This window comes from Hemicordylus capensis, chromosome 3 (genome assembly GCF_027244095.1).
Source record: "Hemicordylus capensis ecotype Gifberg chromosome 3, rHemCap1.1.pri, whole genome shotgun sequence".
Classification (NCBI taxonomy): Eukaryota; Metazoa; Chordata; class Lepidosauria; order Squamata; family Cordylidae; genus Hemicordylus; species Hemicordylus capensis.
In genome coordinates this window covers 197,294,120-197,315,238 of record NC_069659.1, presented here as the reverse complement: position 1 = coordinate 197,315,238, position 21,119 = coordinate 197,294,120, and the positions used below count along the sequence as shown (strand labels likewise).

At 42.5% G+C, this 21,119-nt stretch overlaps 1 protein-coding gene across 15 annotated transcripts in view; it reads left to right on the top strand.

The window, feature by feature from the left end:
• Positions 1–21,119, top strand: part of PPP3CB (protein phosphatase 3 catalytic subunit beta) — a 64,538-nt gene that overhangs the window by 31,163 nt on the left and 12,256 nt on the right. For 5 of the 15 annotated variants that reach the window (XR_008318977.1, XM_053306664.1, XM_053306660.1 and 2 more), the window contains 9 exons: positions 2,026–2,137; positions 3,208–3,353; positions 5,173–5,312; positions 5,392–5,469; positions 5,565–5,659; positions 7,880–8,005; positions 15,944–16,021; positions 16,745–16,771; positions 19,282–19,366. Coding sequence is in view for 11 of the 15 variants with exons in the window: in XM_053306664.1 (XP_053162639.1) it covers positions 2,026–2,137; positions 3,208–3,353; positions 5,173–5,312; positions 5,392–5,469; positions 5,565–5,659; positions 7,880–8,005; positions 15,944–16,021; positions 16,745–16,771; positions 19,282–19,366 (887 nt within the window). In the remaining 4 variants the exon portion in view is untranslated. Of the gene's footprint in view, positions 1–2,025; positions 2,138–3,207; positions 3,354–5,172; positions 5,313–5,391; positions 5,470–5,564; positions 5,660–7,879; positions 8,006–15,943; positions 16,022–16,744; positions 16,772–19,175; positions 19,367–21,119 lie in introns of all 15 variants that reach the window. The other 10 variants (XR_008318979.1, XR_008318978.1, XR_008318980.1 and 7 more) reach the window with 5 other exon arrangements.

Below are 21,119 nucleotides of genomic sequence, written 5' to 3'. Positions count from 1 at the left end.
CACATAAAAAGGTCAGAGAATGTTCTAGAGGGTGATTTCAGTCACTCACAAGAGACAAACGACATGAGTGGGAGCTAAGCAACAAGTACCTGCTACCAATATTCAGAGTGTGGGAATACCCCTAAATAGACCTATTTGCGACAGCTCTCAGTGTGAAATGCAGGAAGACCCTCAATCTTTGGGGGATGCATTCCAGTTGGACTGATCTCAATATCTGTTGTACATGTATCCTCTCCTACCATTGATAAGCAGGGTGGTGGCCCATCTACTAGCCAGCCAGGCAATGGGCATTCTCGTCATTCCATGGTAGCTTCGCCAACCATGGTTTCTTCATTTACTCAGACTGTCAAAACATGTACAGGAGACTTCCTCCATTCCAGGGTCTTCTAACCTGATACAGTGGGTGAGTATTGCACCCAGAAGTTCCCACTCTAAAGTTAACAGCATGGAGAATAGGCTTCTGAACAAGATTATGTTAAACCAAAGAAAGCCTTTCCCCAGAAGGTACTACTTGAGTAAGTGGAAGCGCTTCACTGCTTAGGCGGCCTCTTGAGGCATCCGGCCATCTAAGGCTTCAGTATGCGAGGTCCTGCTATATCTGACCTTGTTAAAAACAACAGACTTGTCTGGTGTTTCCGTTAAAGTTCACTTAGTGGCTATCTCAGCAAAACACCCGGGATGGGATGGAAAAACAGTATTCTCCCACCCCAGCTGCAAAAGTTTTTTAAAGGGTATCTCCAACCTATATCCTCTGGTTAAGCAACCTCTAGAGCCATGGCATATCTCTGTGGTTCTTTTGGCCCAGACAGAACCACCTTTTGAGCCTATGGCTACAGCTGACCTGAAACTTGTCTAATTAAAAACAGCCTTCTTGGTGGCTATTACAACTGCCCACAAAGTGAGCGAGCTTACTACATTGAGAATGGATGTGCCTTTTACATGTTACTATAAGGATAAGGTCTTACTATGTCCTGACCCTTCCTCCCTACCAAAATTTGTGACAGACTTTCACATAAATCAAGATATAGTACTACCTACCTTCTTCAGCTCTCTTGAGACAGTCTTGCACTCCTTAGATGTCAAAAGGGCTCTTCTGTTCTACCTATCAAGGACAAAGCCCATAAGTTGTTCATTTGTTTTAAAGGCAGATCTCAAGGTCTAGCGCTATCTAGGCAGAGGTTGTCCCTCTGGCTAGTGGAACTCATTCCATTGTCTTACAAGCTACAAAAAGTGCAGCCACCAAAATCCATAAAAGTGCACTCAACCAGGGCATATGGTACCTCAGCGGCTCACCTGTCAGGCATTTCATTTAAGGACATTTGCAGAGCAGCAACATGGTCTTCTGAACTGTCCTTCATAAAACATTACGCCATTGACGCGTTCTGCGGCAGAGGCAAATTTTGGGAGAAGTGTCCTAAAAAGAGTGTTACAGTGATTCTACTACAGCTCCCTCCTCCTAAAGGAGCTAACTTTAAACACTCATTCTAATAAATTCAACGGATCACAATGCAAATATAAGCAGGTTGCTCACCTGTAACTGATGATCTGGTAGTGATCCGTTGATATCCATTAGACCCTCCCAATCTCTGTAGTAGTGTGCACGTATTCTCCTGGAACTCACCTGCTTATACAGTAGGTCGCAGGAATGGCGGTCTTCAAGGAATTTAGGTGCTTGTGCTCCTCCTGCCTTAAATAGCCATGTAGTCATGTGGGGCAGGGCGCAAGCGCTGAAAAGAAGCTGTGGTAGTCCACACCAAGAGGCTTCCATGTAGGCTCAGATCTCATTCTAATGGATATCAACAGATCACTGCTAGATAATCAGTTACAGGTGAGCAACCTGTTTTTCCTTTCCAGATCTCCACAAGTAGCCTCGTATGTGCTCTACTCTGAGGTGTTTCGAGGAAGGGTAGGATACTAATGTGATAAATGACATTCTGCATCAATTTGTTGTCTTCTCTGTTAACCATTTTATTAACTGTTTGTTTATTTAACCACATATGACTAGATGTCTTTGTTTTTCAACAGTGTGTGCTATATTTGTGGGTCCTGAAAATTCTGTACCCAAACACGTTATTTCTTTTGAGAGGCAACCATGAATGTAGGCACCTCACAGAATATTTTACTTTTAAGCAGGAATGTAAGTATTACTAAAGCACTTGCTTGCTTCTAAATGTCTAGTTATTGGGTTTTTTCTTTTAAAAACATATTTCTGCATTGCTCCAGTTGTGTTTGAGTGGTATCTAGGGCATGATGCAGCCCTGTAGTGTTGACTTAACTAGGGCTGCACCTTGGATGACTGCCAATACTAGCAGAGGATATGATAGTATGATGACAGCATTTCCTTTCTCAGACAAATCTTTTTGTTGTCTTTTCACCTCAGTTGGCTGCCAGGTTGGCAACCTGTGTTGCTATTAGGCTCACAGAAATCCCACTTGGTAAACTACTGCATCTTCAGTTTTAAATTGAGGGCATAGTGGTAAGAACTGTAGGGAATCCAGACAACAAACAACACTTTGAGCTCAAACCAGTGTGGTCAAATGCATCTTTCAAGAATGCAGGCAAGATGTTACCCTGACTCAGCTAAGAATTGAACGTTGTCACACAGCAGTGTCTGCTGGACAGTGCGTTTGTTTGCAGGTTTCCCAGTGTTCCTTTCATTGTTACTTCATGTTGCTTGAGCAGCTATGCTTTAAAGGCCACCAAATTTTTTCTGGCAATTGATCAACCTTATCTGTGACATATATACTAGTGTCATTTCTTGATGAAGGCATTCATCTTCATGTAGTCTTAATATTTTCAAAAATGACTAGCTGATTATCCTTCTTTTAAGACCTTGGGAACTAATGAGATCTGATTGGTAGTTGACAGAATAAAGTTATGCTTGAACAGACGAATTTAAGATGACAGATGGTGTGTACTAGTAAAACACACACACACACAAAAACCACTCATGGGATAGTAACTTTTGTGAACTTGTTTGTAGAATGTTTTACAGTATATACGAGCAACCAGATTGTCAACTTGTTAATCAAATAAAATGTGCTTTGCCAGAGAGTTTTCTTTGTTTTAAAAAAACCACCGTGATACTCATCAAATTATCAACACAAACTATTGTTCCATTGTTTTTCAAATGCTCCTACAAATGCTAGCCTGTTGTTGCAACCAAATGTAGGTTATGTGATACTAGTTTCCCTTCTGCCTCTATAGGTAAAATAAAATATTCTGAAAGAGTCTATGATGCTTGCATGGAAGCTTTCGATTGTCTCCCTCTTGCTGCACTTCTAAACCAACAGTTTCTTTGTGTCCATGGTGGTCTGTCTCCAGAAATAAATACAATAGATGATATTAGGAGGGTAAGTATTTCTGTTCTTAGAAAAGAATTGGTGTGTTGCGGGTTTATGTGTGTTGAATGTTAGGCTGATTCTTTTCTTGTCCTTTATTAGCCAACAGACCAAAACCAAATCACATATTTGCAAGGGAGATTTTCAAATAGAATTTTAAAAAATATTTTATTTGGGATAATCAGCACTCATGGACTGACATACAAGTGCTTTAAAAAAACAAAAATGTGATTCTACTCAAATATTTCTATAAAACATTTAGTATATGTAGCAGTTATATATTGAATATTTAGTGTGGCACACAATGAGGATACAGCACTCAAATGACAAGAAATGTAGTAATGTAATCTTTCTTGAAAAAGCATGTCAAGTATAAGAATACATTATTTTCAATCAGTATTTATTGCCTCTTATATTTCCTGCATTTCAGATTTATAGGAGCAATTATGTTGTTTTAAAAGTTGAAAAACTATAGCGTTAATGTAGGGCTTGGGAAAGAAATAGAGGAGAGGGTGGATAATTTGCATTTACTCTATAAATAATTCCATATGACATTTTTTATTAAAAGAGGGGAATCTATAACACAACAAATTGGTTATTTATACTATAAATTAGGCCCATGTAATTATTTGGCTCTGAATAGTTGAAGCCAAATCTGTGCAGTCCCAACACACATGGGACCCAACTCACTCGCAAACTCCCTACTGGTTCTGAGGATTCATTAAGGAGCACAGAACCCTGCTGCATTTCAGTGCCATCTTGGATGGTGTGCAAGGAGCACTGGGAGGTGTAGTTCTTACCCTGCTTAAGCTCATGGCCCCTATTAAGTGGGGTCCTGTGCTTCTTAAGAGGTCCTTAGAATTGATAGGGAGTCGGTGAGAGATTTGGGTCCTGTGTGGAGGTGTGTTGGTGCCGGATGGGTTGTGTGACTTATTTGGTTTGACTATTCAGAGTCAAATAAATGCACAGGCCTGCTCTAAATGATAATGTGGTGAGCAAAACTAGAGTGTATATTATCTTTTTATAACTAGGAATAACTGGAGCGCTTCATATTTTTAAACTGTGTGTGCAAATTTAAAAGGAAGCTGCTGTAAGTTGTGTTAGCTTGTCACTCTTGAAAACTTTATAAAATATATTTAAAGGGTACTTGTATAATATGTATTAAAAGTGCTAAACGTCCAGAGGCAAGAGGGAAAGACTTGGTTCACTGTTGATAAATTGTCCCAGTGTGGTAAAACTCCAAACCAAAGTGTCTAAGGTAACAAAGGAGATGATAGCTGTTATTCCTTTCTGGATCTAAAGGTACATTTCTCTTTTTAGTGAAATGCTAACCTTTATCACAGGCAGAATATATGTAAATAGAAGATATTGTTTATTGCATAGGTAGTACACTCAACAGATACCCACTATCTCCTCATAGGTTCCCTGTCAGCTAGGTCTAATGGGGAAGGGACCAGTCTAGTCTATACTATTTTTCTAACAATGGCTAGCCAGATGCCTTTGGTAGTTCATGAGCAGGGAGTGATGACTATTATCATTCCTTGTATGCATACAGTATGCTGCCTCTAAACCTGGGGATTTAATGCAGCTTTCTTTTAAAGCAAACTAACCCCCCCACCAAAACCAGTAATATAAAAACCAAAATATAATGGCTGACAGCCAGATTAACTTATTCATGAGTACTCCCATATAAATTAATCGGACAAGTTAAACATTACTAATTTGTCCCTTTAATTTCAGTGGGACTACTTAAATGTATGTGTTGAGAGGGGAGGGAGAGAAATAAAATGGACATTTCAAAGATTACTTTTCGTGTTTTCCTTTTAAACAGTTAGATAGATTCAAAGAGCCCCCAGCATTTGGACCAATGTGTGACTTATTGTGGTCGGATCCCTCAGAAGACTTTGGAAATGAAAAATCACAAGAGCATTTCAGCCACAATACAGTCAGAGGATGTTCCTATTTTTATAGGTAAAAATAAATATAGATTGTATTGATAAATTATTACATTAAAAAAATCAATTTTGCTCATAGTTGTTTTATTTCACAGCTATCCTGCAGTTTGTGAATTTTTGCAGAATAATAATTTATTGTCCATTATCAGAGCTCATGAAGCACAAGATGCAGGGTGAGTATTCTGCTTCCTATGATAGAACTATTCAGTAAAAGTTTTAGAATTGCCAGTTCTCTTTTGATGCAAAGTCAATTTTTCTTTCTTTATAGTTATAGAATGTACAGGAAAAGTCAGACAACAGGCTTCCCATCATTAATAACCATTTTTTCGGCACCTAATTATTTGGATGTGTACAATAATAAAGGTAAGACTGTATTGCTAAGAAATATGTAAAACTTTTATTTAGTTGTTAAAGGTAATTGACAGTAAATAATCAATTATTCTTCGGATAACTATTTCATACAAATCCCAAATCATTGAGATGGGTGACTAAATTATAGAATGTGTTCCTTGGTTAAAAGTATTAATAAATATATCTGTTTCTGTCATTGGGGAATGGTTTTGTATTCCATACATCCACATTGTTGCTATAATCTATAATATGTATCCCACTCACAAGCACAAATGGAAGTCAGTGGCCATAATATGAATTATTATTATTATTATTATTATTATTCGATTTCTATACCGCCCTTCCAAAAATGGCTCAGGGTGGTTTACAAAGAGAAACAACAAATAAGATGGCTCCCTGTCCCCAAAGGGCTCACATTCTAAAAAGAAACATAAGACACACACCAGCAACAGTCACTGGAGTACTGTGCTGGGGGTGGATAGGGCCAGTTACTCTCCCCCTGCTAAATAAAGAGAATCACCACAGCAAAAGGTGCCTCTTTGCCCAGTTAGCAGGGGTAACTGGGCAAATTGGGGGGGAAACTGTTTATTAAGTATTAACATTCATGCTTGAAAGCATGTTTATGATATATTGAACCCAAAGCTGATGTCCTGAAAAAGATGGAAGTATATTCACATGATTCAAATTATTTTCTGAGTATTTTTTCAGCACTAATGAAGTAACTTTCTCCCATTTATTTTTTAATTATTTTTTTTAGCAAAAATTAACCCCCACCGATCTTGATAGAGAAGCCAGTAAATTCCCTCCCACCCCTGGTAGACAAGCCAGCATTTTGAAACCTTTTCACTCGAGACATTATTTGCATAAAATGCTTGTGATTTGCTCTGCACAGGTGGCAGTCTTCATACCCTTTCTTGGTTTTCCGATCAAGTGCTCTTGGGCAAAAGAGCACAATACCCACTTTTTCTTGAAACTCTTGCAGCTGCAGTGTGTTGTGTAAACTTGTAATTCATGGAGATCATTGCTGATTTGATGTGCATGATCCACTGCTCTCAGGCACTGTTGGCTACCATGGTGGTCTGGGTCTTCTCAAACCCCACCAATGTCCTCTCTCTAACTTTTTTCATCTGTGTGCGGAATGAGTTTTGTTCTGGGCAACGATATCGAGGCAGTGCGCATGCATGTGCATTCATAGTGGGACCTTCCTGATTCAACCTGAGCAGGATCTAAAATTAACTGAGTGGATATCAGATAATTTGTGAGCATGTGGAAGCGTTAGAGGGAACACTGAACACCTCCCCTCCTGACTTTATCTTTGAAGTTGGAGATGAAGAACGTTTCTCATGTAAGCAACTTTTTTTTTGAGAGAGAGAGATCGAGGACCAAAGGACAACCAGAACGATTAGTTCCTATGATAGCCACTGCTTCAGGGCAGGAGGAGTTAACATTCTCATTTCTGAACAGAATAGGCTGTACCCTATATTAAGGAGTGTGAGCCTATTTAGTTGTTAAGCAAAGCAACCCTTATGTATGTTGAGTGAGGGGCACCAAGGTCTCTCTCAGTACACTCTGATTACAGTGGAATCCATTTGGTCCAGTATGGCTGCAGTGGCTCTTTGCTGAAAACCAAGGCTGAGGTCATGCAAGAAAGCAAGGATGCAGTTAATCTTTTGCAGAATGGAGATCTGACCTTTGTGTAGCCTTGACTGTTGTTTCTGCCAAAGATTGCATTTTCCAAAGAGAATGCTGGCATACTTTTGAGAATTTTTGCAATGACCAATGGACATGATGCTTCTTGAGGGCCATAGAGGATCACATCCTGAAAGCTCCTTCATGTGACAACATGGTTGAGCTTCTTGAAGAGTTATGGGGGCTGTTTGATGTAATACCAACCTTTGTGTGGTGTTATAAGAACAGTCTGTGCAATCTGTTGCACTTGGTGATTACTTCTGATCTTGTTTATAACAAACTCTAGTTTTCATCCAAACAGGTAGACTGATTTGTGCTTGCCTATCAATTAGGCTCACAGACCAAGGGGCTCACTTCTGCTTGTTCTTATAACGCCAAACCATAGTTTGGCATTGTATCTTAACAGCCTCATAGTGTTTTTGTGTCACATCTGCAGGATATTAGAAAAAGTCACATTGGTAGGGGGAATAAATGTGCTTGATAATAGGTTTTCATTTATTACTGATTCAGATAAAACAGCTAATCTCTGAATCTTTTTTACAGCTGCTGTATTAAAATATGAAAACAATGTTATGAATATTCGGCAGTTCAACTGTTCACCGCATCCTTATTGGTTGCCAAATTTTATGGATGTTTTCACATGGTCATTGCCATTTGTTGGAGAAAAAGGTATACAAGTGTTGACAAGTAAAAGCTATGAGTATATGTTGTTAAACTATAAGCTGCTTGCTCAGTGTTGCTGTTACAGTTACCTAAGAATAACCAAATAATGATTTTGTTGATATCTTGTTTGTATCACAGGTGCCTATAGATGCACAACTTGTGCCCCCCCCCATGCAAACACAGCCTGTTAACTATGTATTGTGGTCTGCCAAGTGCTTGACAACCCCTCTGCGTTTGTGGTCCCAGGCAGGCAGCAAAAACAGGAGGTTAGGCTAGGTTTGACTTGGTAGATCTCCCGTTGTGCTATAGCTTTGCTTTGCATTGTTGAGCTGCATATTTATAAATCTTCAGAAAGCTTTCTCTGTATTTGTGTTTATAACTGCATATTTAGATTAAGCAGCCATCCTTGATGCAAAAAAGTGAGGGCATTGCAGGTGGCCCTTGTTATTCATGGGGATTCTGTTCTCACCTGTAGGCATGAATACAGAAACCATGAATAACAAAACCTTACCCCTATGGGAATCTAGGGTTAGATTCCTACCAAAAAAGGAGTGTCCAAAAAGCAAGGGGGCCATTAATAGGAGGAGGAAAACTCTGTACCTTATTCTCCATATTTCCAGCTCTCCAGCAATGCCCTCCAAATCCCCAAAACAGTCAATTTTGGGGCAAATACTTGTCAAAAACAAAATAGCCATACAAAATGGCTCTCCACTGTAAAATGGTGTCCGGAAATTACATCAGAAGTCACTTTGGGGTCATTTCTGGCCACTCAAAACCACAGATAGGTGAATTTTGCCTATTTTTCTACCTGTGGATAAAGAAATGGGGTCTCTAAAACCCAACACCAGATACGTAAAACCATGATCTGCGAGTCTGTGGATAATGAGGGCCTCCTATACTTTAAATATACATAATATTTCAACAGATTCTTTGTGTAATGATTGATTGTAGCTATGATAAGCATAAATAAATTTTGGTTTTAAAACAGTTAATCTCTGTAGGGATCCATGGTCCGTCACAACTGGGCTTCTGCACCTGCACAGGAGGTCCGCGGAAGAATCTATAGCTCCGTTTAGGCACTCTCTGACCCTTTTAAGGCGTAGTGATATTGAAGCCTACAAAGCCAGCTCTAGATTGCCTCCCTCTTCAGTTCCTTCTTGTCCACTGCTTGTGCTGCCTCCTGAAGAATCTGCTCCTGTTCCCTCGTTACTGTGAGAAAGTGAATATTGTTATTTGAACTGTTTTCTTTTTTTCATTTGGACTGTTTTTCTGACAACTCTTTATCTGACTCTCCTGTGCTTTGACCTGGACTGTATTTTTTATTATTCTTCTGTCTCTCGGATTTAATGCTCTATTCGGATTGTTTGACCTTGGACTATTTTTAACTAGTCTTTGACTTGTGTTTCTGGACTTGGCATTTTATCTCTGATTTGGCTGACCTCAGATAGGTTTTTGGACTTGGCTATATCTGCTCCTAAAAGTTTTAAAAGGTGTGCGACCTCCAGGGGCACTATGCCCTCCTCTGATGGCCATGCTGACTGCCTCATAAGTTTGGGGTATAATCATAAACCAGCAAGGTCTGTTTGTCTTTTAAGAAAAAGACCGGTTTAAGCAGGGAACTATGACTGAAAGCCTCTTTGTATGAAAATATTCTCTGACCTCTACAAGGTTGAGCCTACTGTCGCCACCGAAAACTGTGTGGCCTAGCCTCTGGCACCATCGGTGCCCATCTCGGCGCTGACCCCGTCCACTTTCACCGTGTCTGCAAGTTCGGACTTTAAGAAGTCTGTGGAGAGAGGTTGAGAGCACACCCAGAAACATAAGCACAGCCAATACCGCTTATCCATGGGAGAGCCACACAAAAAGCATGAGAAGCATGCTTCAATCTCAGTACCAGTTTTGATGCTCACCGGCTTTGCCTTGCATCAAGACCCCGTAACCTTTCACAGCGCAGCTGGCCACTTCATTTTTTCTTCTGCCTTCATCCTCTTCCAAGTCTCCGATAGCAAGAGCTTTGGTTCTGTCTCCCTCAGCGTTGAGGAACTTAAGCACATCAGGAAATTCCTCAGCATTGGTGCGCTCAGCATCAACCCCGCTGGTGTTGATTCCTGCTCCTCTGGCTCCGAGGTGTTCAACATCTTCGATGCATGTGCCTCATGTTTTGGCATCAACATCTGCTGCTCTGAACCCAAGGCTCTTGTCTTCACCAGGATCGATGACCTTGGCCCCAACGTCAATAGTGCTGGTCTCTCTCAGTGGCAATACGACTGCTCCCCATTTCTCACCTGTTTATTCAACACCACCTTCGTCCATCATCATCTCCCATGGATCAGCACCTGCCCAGTCTCCTCTCCGCCTTTCGCCATTGCAGCCTGCTACACCTTCTTTGGACTCTCTGGTGCTGGCAAACCTACTTCGGAAGGAACTGGAGCGCCTGCTTGGCTCTGCTAATGCAACACCCTCAGGCTGCACTTGCAAAGGTTTCACCTTATCCCATAGTCTTGGCACTGATGAACCCAGCTCGCCTGTGCTTATTCCTAAGAGCCCTGTGGGTGGCCTTTCCACCTCAAATTGCCCATTGGCTGTGCCCTGGAGGGAGCGCTTACACTTTTCAGCTTCCTGTATTCCTAGGGACCCCCTGGACTATAACAGCTCCCCAGGGGCTTTTGATCCACCGCATTTGAGGGTGAGGAAACATTTCCGCTCTCTACAATTCCCCAGTATTGCCATATGACTTCCAAAAATATAGGCTGTAGAAATCAATGCGTCTCCATGGTGCTCTTCCAACATGCCTTACTGTGCATTGCAAGTGAAGTGGACATGGAAATATTCAGCACCAGTGGGTAAGGCAGGCCAGAAATTGGGCTCTTTGGCAAGAAGGTTCTACTCCTCTGCTTGTCTTTCCCTTAAAGTTGCCAACTTCTTGGCCTGCATGGCCAGGTATCAGCAGTCCCTCTGGGACACATTGCTGATCTTCCTGAGCCCTTTAGGGCCAAATTCCTATTGACACTCTCCAAGTCTGCTGATCTTACCAGGCATCACCTGACGGAAGCACCTGACGACAGCCAAGCACCTGACGGAAGCAGAGTCCAAGGGGCTGGCTGGGTCAGTCGCTCTTTGTCCCCCTGCCTGGCTCAGGTCCACTCCTCTGGAGCCAGGCATGAAGGATAAAATTGAAAATCTGCCGTTCAGCGAGGGGCTCTTCTTGGACATGGTCAAGACGATGGAGAAACTGAAAAAGTCTAGTTATACTGCTAAGACTTTCACTCATTCTCAGATCTCATCCTTCCAACACAGGTACCCGCCCTGGTTACAAGCAGCAGTACCAGCCTCAGCCTTCCCAAGACATAGGAGGTTTCAGATGAGGGTCTAGGCAGTACTCTAGGTGCTCCTTCCATCAGCGCCAGAAGGGCCAACAAAAATCAAAGCCTCAGGACCAGTCCAAGCAGTCCTTTTAATGATGAGGACCTAGAAGTATCTACCCCCATTACCTCAGCCTCTATCCGTCTGGCTCCCTTCCTTCCTTCCTTCCTGGCCTCAGATAACATCAGACTCATGGATATTATACATAGTGGCCAATGGCAATGCTATTGAATTTGACTCTGACTGTCTCTACCCACCCATGCGGGCATAAAATACACCCACTCAACTCCTATCCTTGAAGAAGAGGTTTCTTCGCTGCTCCAGAAGGATGCCATAGAACCAGTTCCATCTTCTTCCATGCATTCCAACTATTATTCCAGATACTTCCAGGTTCCTAAGCATGATGGCAGGATCCGTTCCATCCTGGACTTGAGAGAGTTGAACAAGTTTGTCAAAACTTCCAAGTTTCGCATAATCTCCCTGCAATCCATTCTCCCATTGTTGTGGGAAGAGGAGTGGTTTGTGTCCCTAGACCTAAAGGATGCCTACTTCCACATCACCATAAGGCCTTGGCATCACCAGTTTCTATGGTGTACCAGTACAAGGTGCTCCCATTTGGCCTTTGTACCACCCCTAGAGTTTTCACTAAGTGCATGGCGACCATCCCACCATTGCCTATCTGTACATACAGGGTTTTTCTGTGCTCCCCTGTGTACATGACTGGCTTATCACGGCTAGGGAAGAATCCACCCTGTTGTCTAACCTGCAACTTACTCTCTCTCTCTCTCCTGGCAGATCTGGGGTTCAGTATCAATCCAAAGAAATCTGTTCTGACCCCCCAGCATGACATCCAGTACATCTGTGCAATCCTGGATACCAGCGAGAAGCATGCATACTTATGTGTAGAACGCATCCAGGCCATTTTCTCCATGGTGATCGCTTTCCCGTCTTCCCTCAGGCAACAGGCACGGGGCTTTTGGAACTCCCAGCAACATGAGCTCCATATTAACTTTTTAGAACTCCTAGCAGTTTTCCTTGCTTCCAAGGCATTCCTACCTGTCATCCAGGGCCAAGTGGTTCAGGTCCATATCGATAATACTACTGCTATCGCCTACTTGAACCATCAGGGGGGCATTGTATCCAAATCCCTGAATAACCTTGCATTGCATCTGTGAGATCTGATATCCTTCCCATGGCAATACATTTCAAGGGAGAAGATAACATTTTGGCTGACTCCCTTAGCTGAGATTTCTTTTTCTCTACCCTCCATGACTTGGGAATTGAATGGCTTGGTCCTGACAGATGTGTTTGACTCCTGGGGTGTCCTTGCCATTGACCTATTTGCCACTGCACAAAATGCGAAGTGTCCTCTGTTCTGTTCTGGGGCGAGCATCGGCCCGAACTCCCTAGGGCAGGGATCCTCAACGTTGGGCCCCCAGATGTTCTTGGACTTCAACTCCCATAATCCCCAGGCCCAGTGGCCTTTGGCTGGGGATTATGGGAGTTGAAGTCCAAGAACATCTGGGGGCCCAACGTTGAGGATCCCTGCCCTAGGGGATGCCTTCCAGCTACAATGGAAGGACAGGCTGTATTACCTCTTCCCTCCCTTTCCACTAATGTCCAGAGTGGTGGGGAAGATACTGCAAGAGCACACACAGTGCATCCTGGACTGCCCCTGCTGGCCCAGGCAACCCTGGTTCCTGGCTCTCTTTTGATTATGCAAGGACTCTTACCTTCGCCATCCACTTGATAGGGCCTTCTCACAAGAGACAGGGTCTGGTCCTACACCATGCGCTTCGGACACTCTTGCCGACAGTGTTGAGGCTGAATATTTAGACGAGATCCTGTTAAATAAGAGAAAGGCATCTATGAGACGTGACTATGTGTGCAAATGGAAGCGTTTCACGTCCTATGTGTCTGCTTAAAGCAGGCCTGCTCAACTTTGGCCCTCCTGCAGATGTTGGCCTACAACCCCCATAATCCCTGGCTATTGGCCACTCTGGCTGGGGATTATAGGAGTTGTAGTCGAAGAACAGCTGGGGGGCCCATGTTGAGCAGGCCTGGCTTAAAGGCTTTGACCCACTTCAGGCTCCGATACGCCAAATACTTCTCTACTCGCGTCTTTCAAGGGTTTGGATCTCTCCAACACCTCCCTTAAGGTTCACCTTGCTGCCATCTTGGCTCACCACCTGGGCTGGAGCAGCTAGTCGATTTTTTTCCACCCTGACTCTAAACATTTTTTGAAAGGAGTTAACAACCTGTACCCCCGCCCCCCCAGTGTGGGCACTAGTTGAACCTTGGAGTCTCTTACTTGTACTGTCCATGCTTACAGAGGCCTCCTTTGAACAGCTGATGTCAGCCTCCTTGAAGCTGTAGTGCTTAAAGACAGCCTTCCTTGTGGCCATCACGTCTGCATGACGTGTAAGTGAACTCACGGCTCTAAGGGCTGATTCCCCATATACTAAATTTTACCCAGACAAGTTGGTTCTGCATCTGGATCCTGCTTTTTGCCCTAAGATTGTTTTGGATGTTCATGTCAATCAGGACATTGTGTTGCCTGCATTCTTCTGTGACCCATCTACGCCTCTCGAGCATTCTGTGCATGCCCTATATGTCCACAGGTGTCTCCTTTATGTTCTGGATTGCACAAAGGCATTCAGATGATCTAACAAACTGTTCATTTCCTATGCAGGAGCTAGTAGAGGTTTCACCATTTCTAGACAAAGATTGTCCAACTGGCTGGTGCAACTGATTTTCTTCTGTTATAAGAAGCAAGGCGTTCAGCTGCCCTCCAAATTCTGGGTGCATTTCACTAGGTCTGTGGCTACCTCAGCTGCCCACATGTTGGACATCAGTATGAAGGACATTTTCAGGCCTGCCACCTGGTCCTCGGATCTGCCCTTTGTCCATCACTACACTGTGGACTTGCGTTTTGATTCAGAGACCAATTTTGGTCAGGCAGTCTTTTAAAAAGTACTGTAACTGCTAGCACCCACCTCCTTTTTACGGGAGCTAGTCACTCACCCAGTTGTGAGGGACCATGGATCCCTACAGAGATAAACAGGTTGCTTACCTGTAATGATCTTTGTGAGAGTCCATGGTCACTCACATCACCTGCCCGGCTGTCCCCTCTGCTAGCTTGACATGAACTGTTTACTACCTGTGCTGCTGTGCCTTGTCTGTCTTCTCTATCTCTCAATGTCATCTGTCCCTTCGCAGCAGCCGATTCAGGAACTGAAGAGGGAGGCACTCTACAGCCGTCTTTGTAGACTCCAATATCACTACTCCTTAAAGGGCCAGTGAGCACCTAAACAGAACTATAGATTCTTCTGTGGGCCTCCTGTGCAGGCGCAGAAGACCCAGTTGTGAGTGACCATGGATCCCCACAGAGATTATAAGTTACAGGTGAGCAACCTGTTTACCTTAAGATCATAGAAACAATGTTACATTTCTCTGGACCGGTTCAGACATAACAGGAAACTGGAGTCCCTTCACCTCCAGTTTTCTCACCTGAACGTCTGAATTCAGGGAAATGGCGTTTGTGGAGGAAAGCAACCCGCGGTTCCCCTTGCCAAGCTCCACTCTGAACCTTTGGTCAGAGTGGAACTTTGTGGAGGAAACCGTGGGTCTCTCTCACTGTGATCCTCTCACACAGTGGCCCACCAGATGCCTCTGGGAAGCCCACAAGCATGAGATGATGAAAGCATGCCCTCTCTCCTGCTGCTGCTCCCCTGCAATTCGTATTCAGAAGCATCTTGTCTCTGAGCCTGGAGGTAGCCTATAGCTATCAAGACTAGTGGACTTTGGTCAGAATGGAGTTTCCCAGTGTTACATCCGAATGCTGGCATCGCAGTTTAGGCCCCACGGAACCTGAGTTGAGGGAGGAAGCTCCTCCCTCACTCTGGCCCAATTGGCTGTGTGGGCTGTCCATCAGGGAAGAAGGACGCCTGCATAACCAGCTCCCCTGTCTCTCTGCAGTCTTGCTGACTACAGAGAAGCAGTTTTCCCTAATGTCCGCATACAGACCATTGGACCCACGGCTCCATGTTACATCTGAACCGGGCCAATCTTTCAGATTCTTGGAGGTTAGGCCTATCAACAGCTCAATGGAATGTTGATATTTAGAAGCAGTATGGCTCTGATGAGTTTCTCAGTACAGAGAAGGGGCTGCCCTCATGCCCTGATTGTGAGCTTCCCAGAAACATTTGGATAGCTAGTTAGAGCCAGTGCTGGACTAGATGGACCTTTTGGTCTGACCAAATTGAATTTGGTCTTCCATTCAATGAAGAAGTGTACTGAAGGGGATGGAAGTTCATCTGTCGACTTCTCACACATTTTCTCTGTGTCACACACACACACACACACACACACACACCCCTACCCACCCAGATGCACCTGGTTGGCTCCTGCGTGAGGCAGAATGCTGGACTGGATGGGCCTTTGGCCTGATTCAGGATGGCTCTTCTTATGAAGGCTGATAGTATGTATCTTATATTTTAACAGTATTACCATATCAAACTGTGTATCAAAGTATTAACCTCTGCAGTCTGTAATAAATTGTGTTTGGTTTTTTTGATTCAGTAACAGAAATGCTGGTGAATGTTCTGAGCATTTGCTCTGATGATGAACTAATGACGGAGGGAGAAGATCAATTTGACGGTAGGGCTACTTCTATGACTTAACAGTTTATTTTAATTTTCTGAAAGCATTTGTGAAAGAGCTATTGGGTGGTGGTTCTGGACATTGCACTTATTTCTTCTGTGGACAATAAGAATGCCATATTTTAGTACTAATATTAGATTTTTAACATAGGAACACTTTTTAAAATGTAGGATACTAATTTAAGACTTGATGTGCTTTTGTATTCTTGGTTAGAAGTTCTAAAAATAAGATCTTACATTGCCTTGAATAACAAGGCATAAGCATGTTTCATGTGACTGCTTCATTGTAAGTGTAATTTGTTTATCCTCATTCAGGGAAAATCTGCAGTGTTAATTTTTTTTAGATCTATAATTGACTTCTCTCCCTCTGTAGTTCAGTAGCTCCTACTATTGCTTACATTTGCAATACTTTTAATGCTTAAGGTTTTATTTGTATATTTGTGTTAATGGCATTTGTGTCCTGCCTACACTTTATATCATCAAACATCAATACAATCATGAAATACTGGACAGATTGTCCAAATCTTATCAACATTGAAAAATGCACTCATGTATGTGGTATTTTCTTCTGAGAACAACAGGTTTTCATTTTTTCCTCACTTTCCTTCTCAACATTCATTCTTCATTATCTCTGCCAATATAAAAAATTGTCTTTTTAGTTTGCCTCTCTCACCTTTTTCTCCATCATTCATTTTCCTTTTTCTGGACTCTCCATCTGAAGAGCGACTCATATATGGCAATAAAAAAGGTACAGACCAGACAGAGTAACATCGTTTTGAAATATGACTTCCTTGATCAGTTATCAGAATAGAGAACACATTTATATGTTGCCCTCATATAAATGTGTAGTATTTGTTTTATTGCCAGTCTTTCTAAGAATGGAAAGTACAAAAACATGCATTTGGTATTATCAGAAGTCATATTTTACAGCATCTGTCTTTCTGTGCATGAAGAGTTTTTATCCTCTCTTTCCATTCCCCTTTTTTGTAGAATCTCATATTTTGTCTTTTTCTAATATCTATTTTTGGACCTGCATGTGTAGGGAAGATTTCAATTGTTGTCATCTTGGTTTTATTTTAAGCCTTTCTTAATTTTAAATGGTGCATGAAATGTGATCTCTTGTAATGTTCTAATTCCTGTTTGTACAGTAATGTTCTCTTCCAGTTTGTATGTACATGAGAAAACCTTATCTTTATTGTGCCAGTTTCAAATGGATGTGTTCACTCTTATCTGGATATAAGTCAAATTAACTTTTTATATTTTTATCACAACTTCTACAATCTTTCTTTGAATGACAATTTGCACAATAGGTAGAAATATGTCACTGACTAAAACTTTGCTGTCACATGGATGGGTGGAGGCATGACTAATGATCAAAAGAAAAACGTAAAGAATTCCACTGGGCATGCCCAAGCTCTATCAGAGCACCTAAAGTAGCCATAGTCTTAGTGTAGACACTGGGGACAGAATTAACAGCAGTTACAATTAGATTTAAAATAATGTGCATGTTGTGGTATGATGGGTATTCCCTTAAATGAAAGAAGAAATGTCCCCAATGTGTGTATAATTTCTCTTCCAAATGCTGCATTGAAATCTCTCAGTTGTTCATAATTCATTTAGTGTAGTATTGCAGTAAATTGGTTGATGAGACAAATCTGTCTTCTCCTGTCTTTTGCCACAACATTGTTTCCGTATTCTGGCCTACTTTCCCATTGTTTTGTTACTGGAGCTTTTTTCTTTCCCAGACTGTACATTAGAATATTGCATACCAGACCTGTGCACCATCCAAAAGGTGGAATTCCAGCCTGAGCCAACAGGCATTGTCAGGAGGAGCCATGTCAGCCCCTCCCACCTTGCAGCCTTCTCCTCCGCTTCCTTCCTCTGTGACTGGGAGGGGCCAGGCCGCATTGCTTCATCTTTGCTCTGGAGGGAACACATACATAACTGCCTTGCTTGGCTTGGGATTTCAAAGGTTTTCTTTTAATCAAAGGGGTTTACCAATCCCCTTTACCTTTCCTTCTGGGTCCTGTGAGTGGCACGGGTGTTTCTGGAATTGGTAGGGTGGGTTCCCCCCACCCCCCGCTGCCCCTCCAATGTTGCAGGCATGGCTTCAGCCTCAGAGACACACACACACCTGTGCTTCCTCCCAAGTGCAGATAAAGCAATGCAGCCTGTCTCCTGCCCCCCCCCCGCACCAAGTCACTGGTGGGGGAGGGCAGCAAGTGAGGGAGGGTCGGACAGAGCTGTTGGCTCTCTGATAGAGTTCTGACTGTAGGAGGCTCCCAGCTGTCACTGAGGAACTTTGTCTTATAATTCCCAACACAGGGCAAGTCGAGTCTGACAGGTCTGTTGGACCCGACATGATACACAGCCTATCACATATCTAAGACCAGTGATCTTGGCACTAACTACTTGTGATGCGCAGTTGTACAATGCTTTCCTTGAAGTTTTTTTAAAACACAAAGCAATGGCTTTTCCCTCTTTGCCTTCCTGATGTTTGCTCAGAATCTCCCCTCCAAGAAAATGGCTTTTCACTCATAGTGAAAGGGTATGGCCTCCCAATATTCTTCCCCGTGGGTGGGGAAAGTGGTTGGAAGGATGTGATTTTGAACAGAGAAACTGCAGGAAGGCATGAAAGAGCCAGTCTTGTTTAGGACTGTTTTATATGCGAAGATTCCTAACAACTTACTTTCATGAAGGAAAATTGTGGGCATACATCTTGTGTATGTGTGCTTCCAGTCTATGTACATTTTCCCAACACAGTAGTAAAGTTTGAGAGGGAGAGAAAATTATTGCACATGAAGCAGTGCATAGGTTGAAAGGGAAATAGGGCCTCTACAGTAGGAAAACCTGGTAAGGAGGAGGTGCTGCTCCAAAAGCAAGTTTTTTGTCTGAATAACTTAAAACTAGCTCTCATCTGTGTCCTTCATCCTTCCTTACTCTTTGATTATCTGTGTGGTTCAGAGATGAGGTGCAAAAAGTCTGTGAACAAGAGTTACTAAGCAGTTGGCAACCATGAGTGGTCCTGATGTTTGTCATGTAGGACTGTTAGGATGGTTTGAAAAATCATTTAAGGTTCTTTTTAAATTGATGGAGAAAAGAGATTTGCCTGTCATAAGGCAGCTTTAACACTCAATCATCTTACATTCCAGGGTGGAGGAGTGCCATTATATATTTCAGAGCTCTGCTGAATGTTACATTGTATGCAAACCTTGTCCTGTTCCCCATGAACTTGAGACTCTCTTATTCCATTGAAAGTAGGTACAGCTGCAGCACGAAAAGAAATAATCAGAAACAAAATACGTGCAATTGGCAAGATGGCAAGAGTTTTCTCTGTTCTCAGGTAATTAACAGTCTCAGTTTGCCTAATCTATTTATCTGGAGATAATTAGCCACCGCCACCACCACTGGGGGTGGGAAACTTTTTGTAATTAAGGGCAACTGTAACATTTTAAATTAATGAGTTATCTACTGCTGACTCGACTGTTGTTTAGCACCAACAGTTTCCTTCTTGAACCTGGAAGTTAGTTGTTGCTTTCCCATGCAATCTGTGTAAGCAAAGGTAAAAGCAGTAGTGAGGCTAGATCAAAGAGTGCAAGAAGGAAAGCCAGGAAAGGCTCTGCTGCAGAAATGCATTTGGAAGACAGGTGTAAAGGAGGGAAGGGGAATGGTGTAATGGAGGCAGTGGAGAAACTGTATGGGGTTCATGCGGTTAAAACAGGAGAAAAGAACAAGGGGGCTGATAATTATTTATTTAACTTTTTAAAAGAGTTCTGGATAACTTCTGAAACCAATTTTTAAAAGACAAAATTCTTAAAATGATTATTATCAATGATGAAAAGGCAAAAGCAGCCAAAAAAAACCCCACACTTAAATATCCTGAAACACTTTTCAGAAATGAACTTGTATGTATGTATGTATGTATGTAATATATTTTGTTTTAATGTAAACCGCCCTGAGCCATTTTCGGAAGGGTGGTGTAGAAATCAAATAAATCAAATCAAATAAAAATAAATATTTGTTTCCCGCCCCTTCAGTGCAATACTACTCAGGTGGCTCACAAAGACAATAAAATAATATCTCAACAAAATTCATTTTAAAAACAAAACTTGATTAAAACCAGATTTCGAAACTACTAGAAACAGGCAAACAATTCCTCCTTTCCTTCCAAAACACCACTGAGGAGGAGTGCTGCCATACCTTCCTTGGGAGTATGTTCCTTGAAGTCACCATAAAGAAGTGCCATCCTGCACCATTCTGTCAACAGAGTACATGGTTCTCGTTTTTATTTCTGTCCATAGTTACTAGCTCTTGAACATTAACTGAGAGACTGTGTGTGGGTTTTGCAGTGGAGATCTCAGGCAGGGAGCAAGGTGTGGGGTGCTTACATTCTAATCTTCCTCTGAACGTCCATGGGATATTATTGCAATACTAGCTGGGATGTTTACAGCAGAGATGAGCAGACTTCAGGCTTGTGGGATCTACTTTGTTTTTTAGTAGAACCTTGAGGCCCACCAGTTGGTCCCTGGTACCAAATTGTGGCCGAGGGCAGAGCAGGATAAACAATGCTAGCTAAGGGCGTGGAGCAAATTGTCCACTTCACGCCATCAGCCATACACTGTGATAACCTCCACATATAACCTGTACAAACAACCCGATAATCTGTACAAATCAACACAGAGTCAGAGGTAACCGACTCCTATTTTACCACTGAGGAGTACTGAGGATGAGTAAGTTTAGCACAAGGCCAGCCATGGCAGGGAATTCATTTTTATTTGTGGTTTTAAAAGAATAACAGGTTGTGTCACCACCCATTTTACTTCAAGGGAGCACTAAGGATATGCAGCTTGCCCATTGGTTGGAGTTGGAAAGCCTTGCTGATCTACTGCAAATTATCTTGCAATTGGCCAATATTTATTTATTTATATAGAATAGGGGGGAAACAGCACTTCTCAACAAAAAACAAAGTTCTCAAAGCAGTTTAGATGACAAACGGAATGAGGAAATGGTTCCCTGTCTCACTGTATCTTCTGCCCATTCCAGGAATGTTTCATTACTAGCCTAGATGGGTATGAAGCCATAGCAAAGTGATAGAA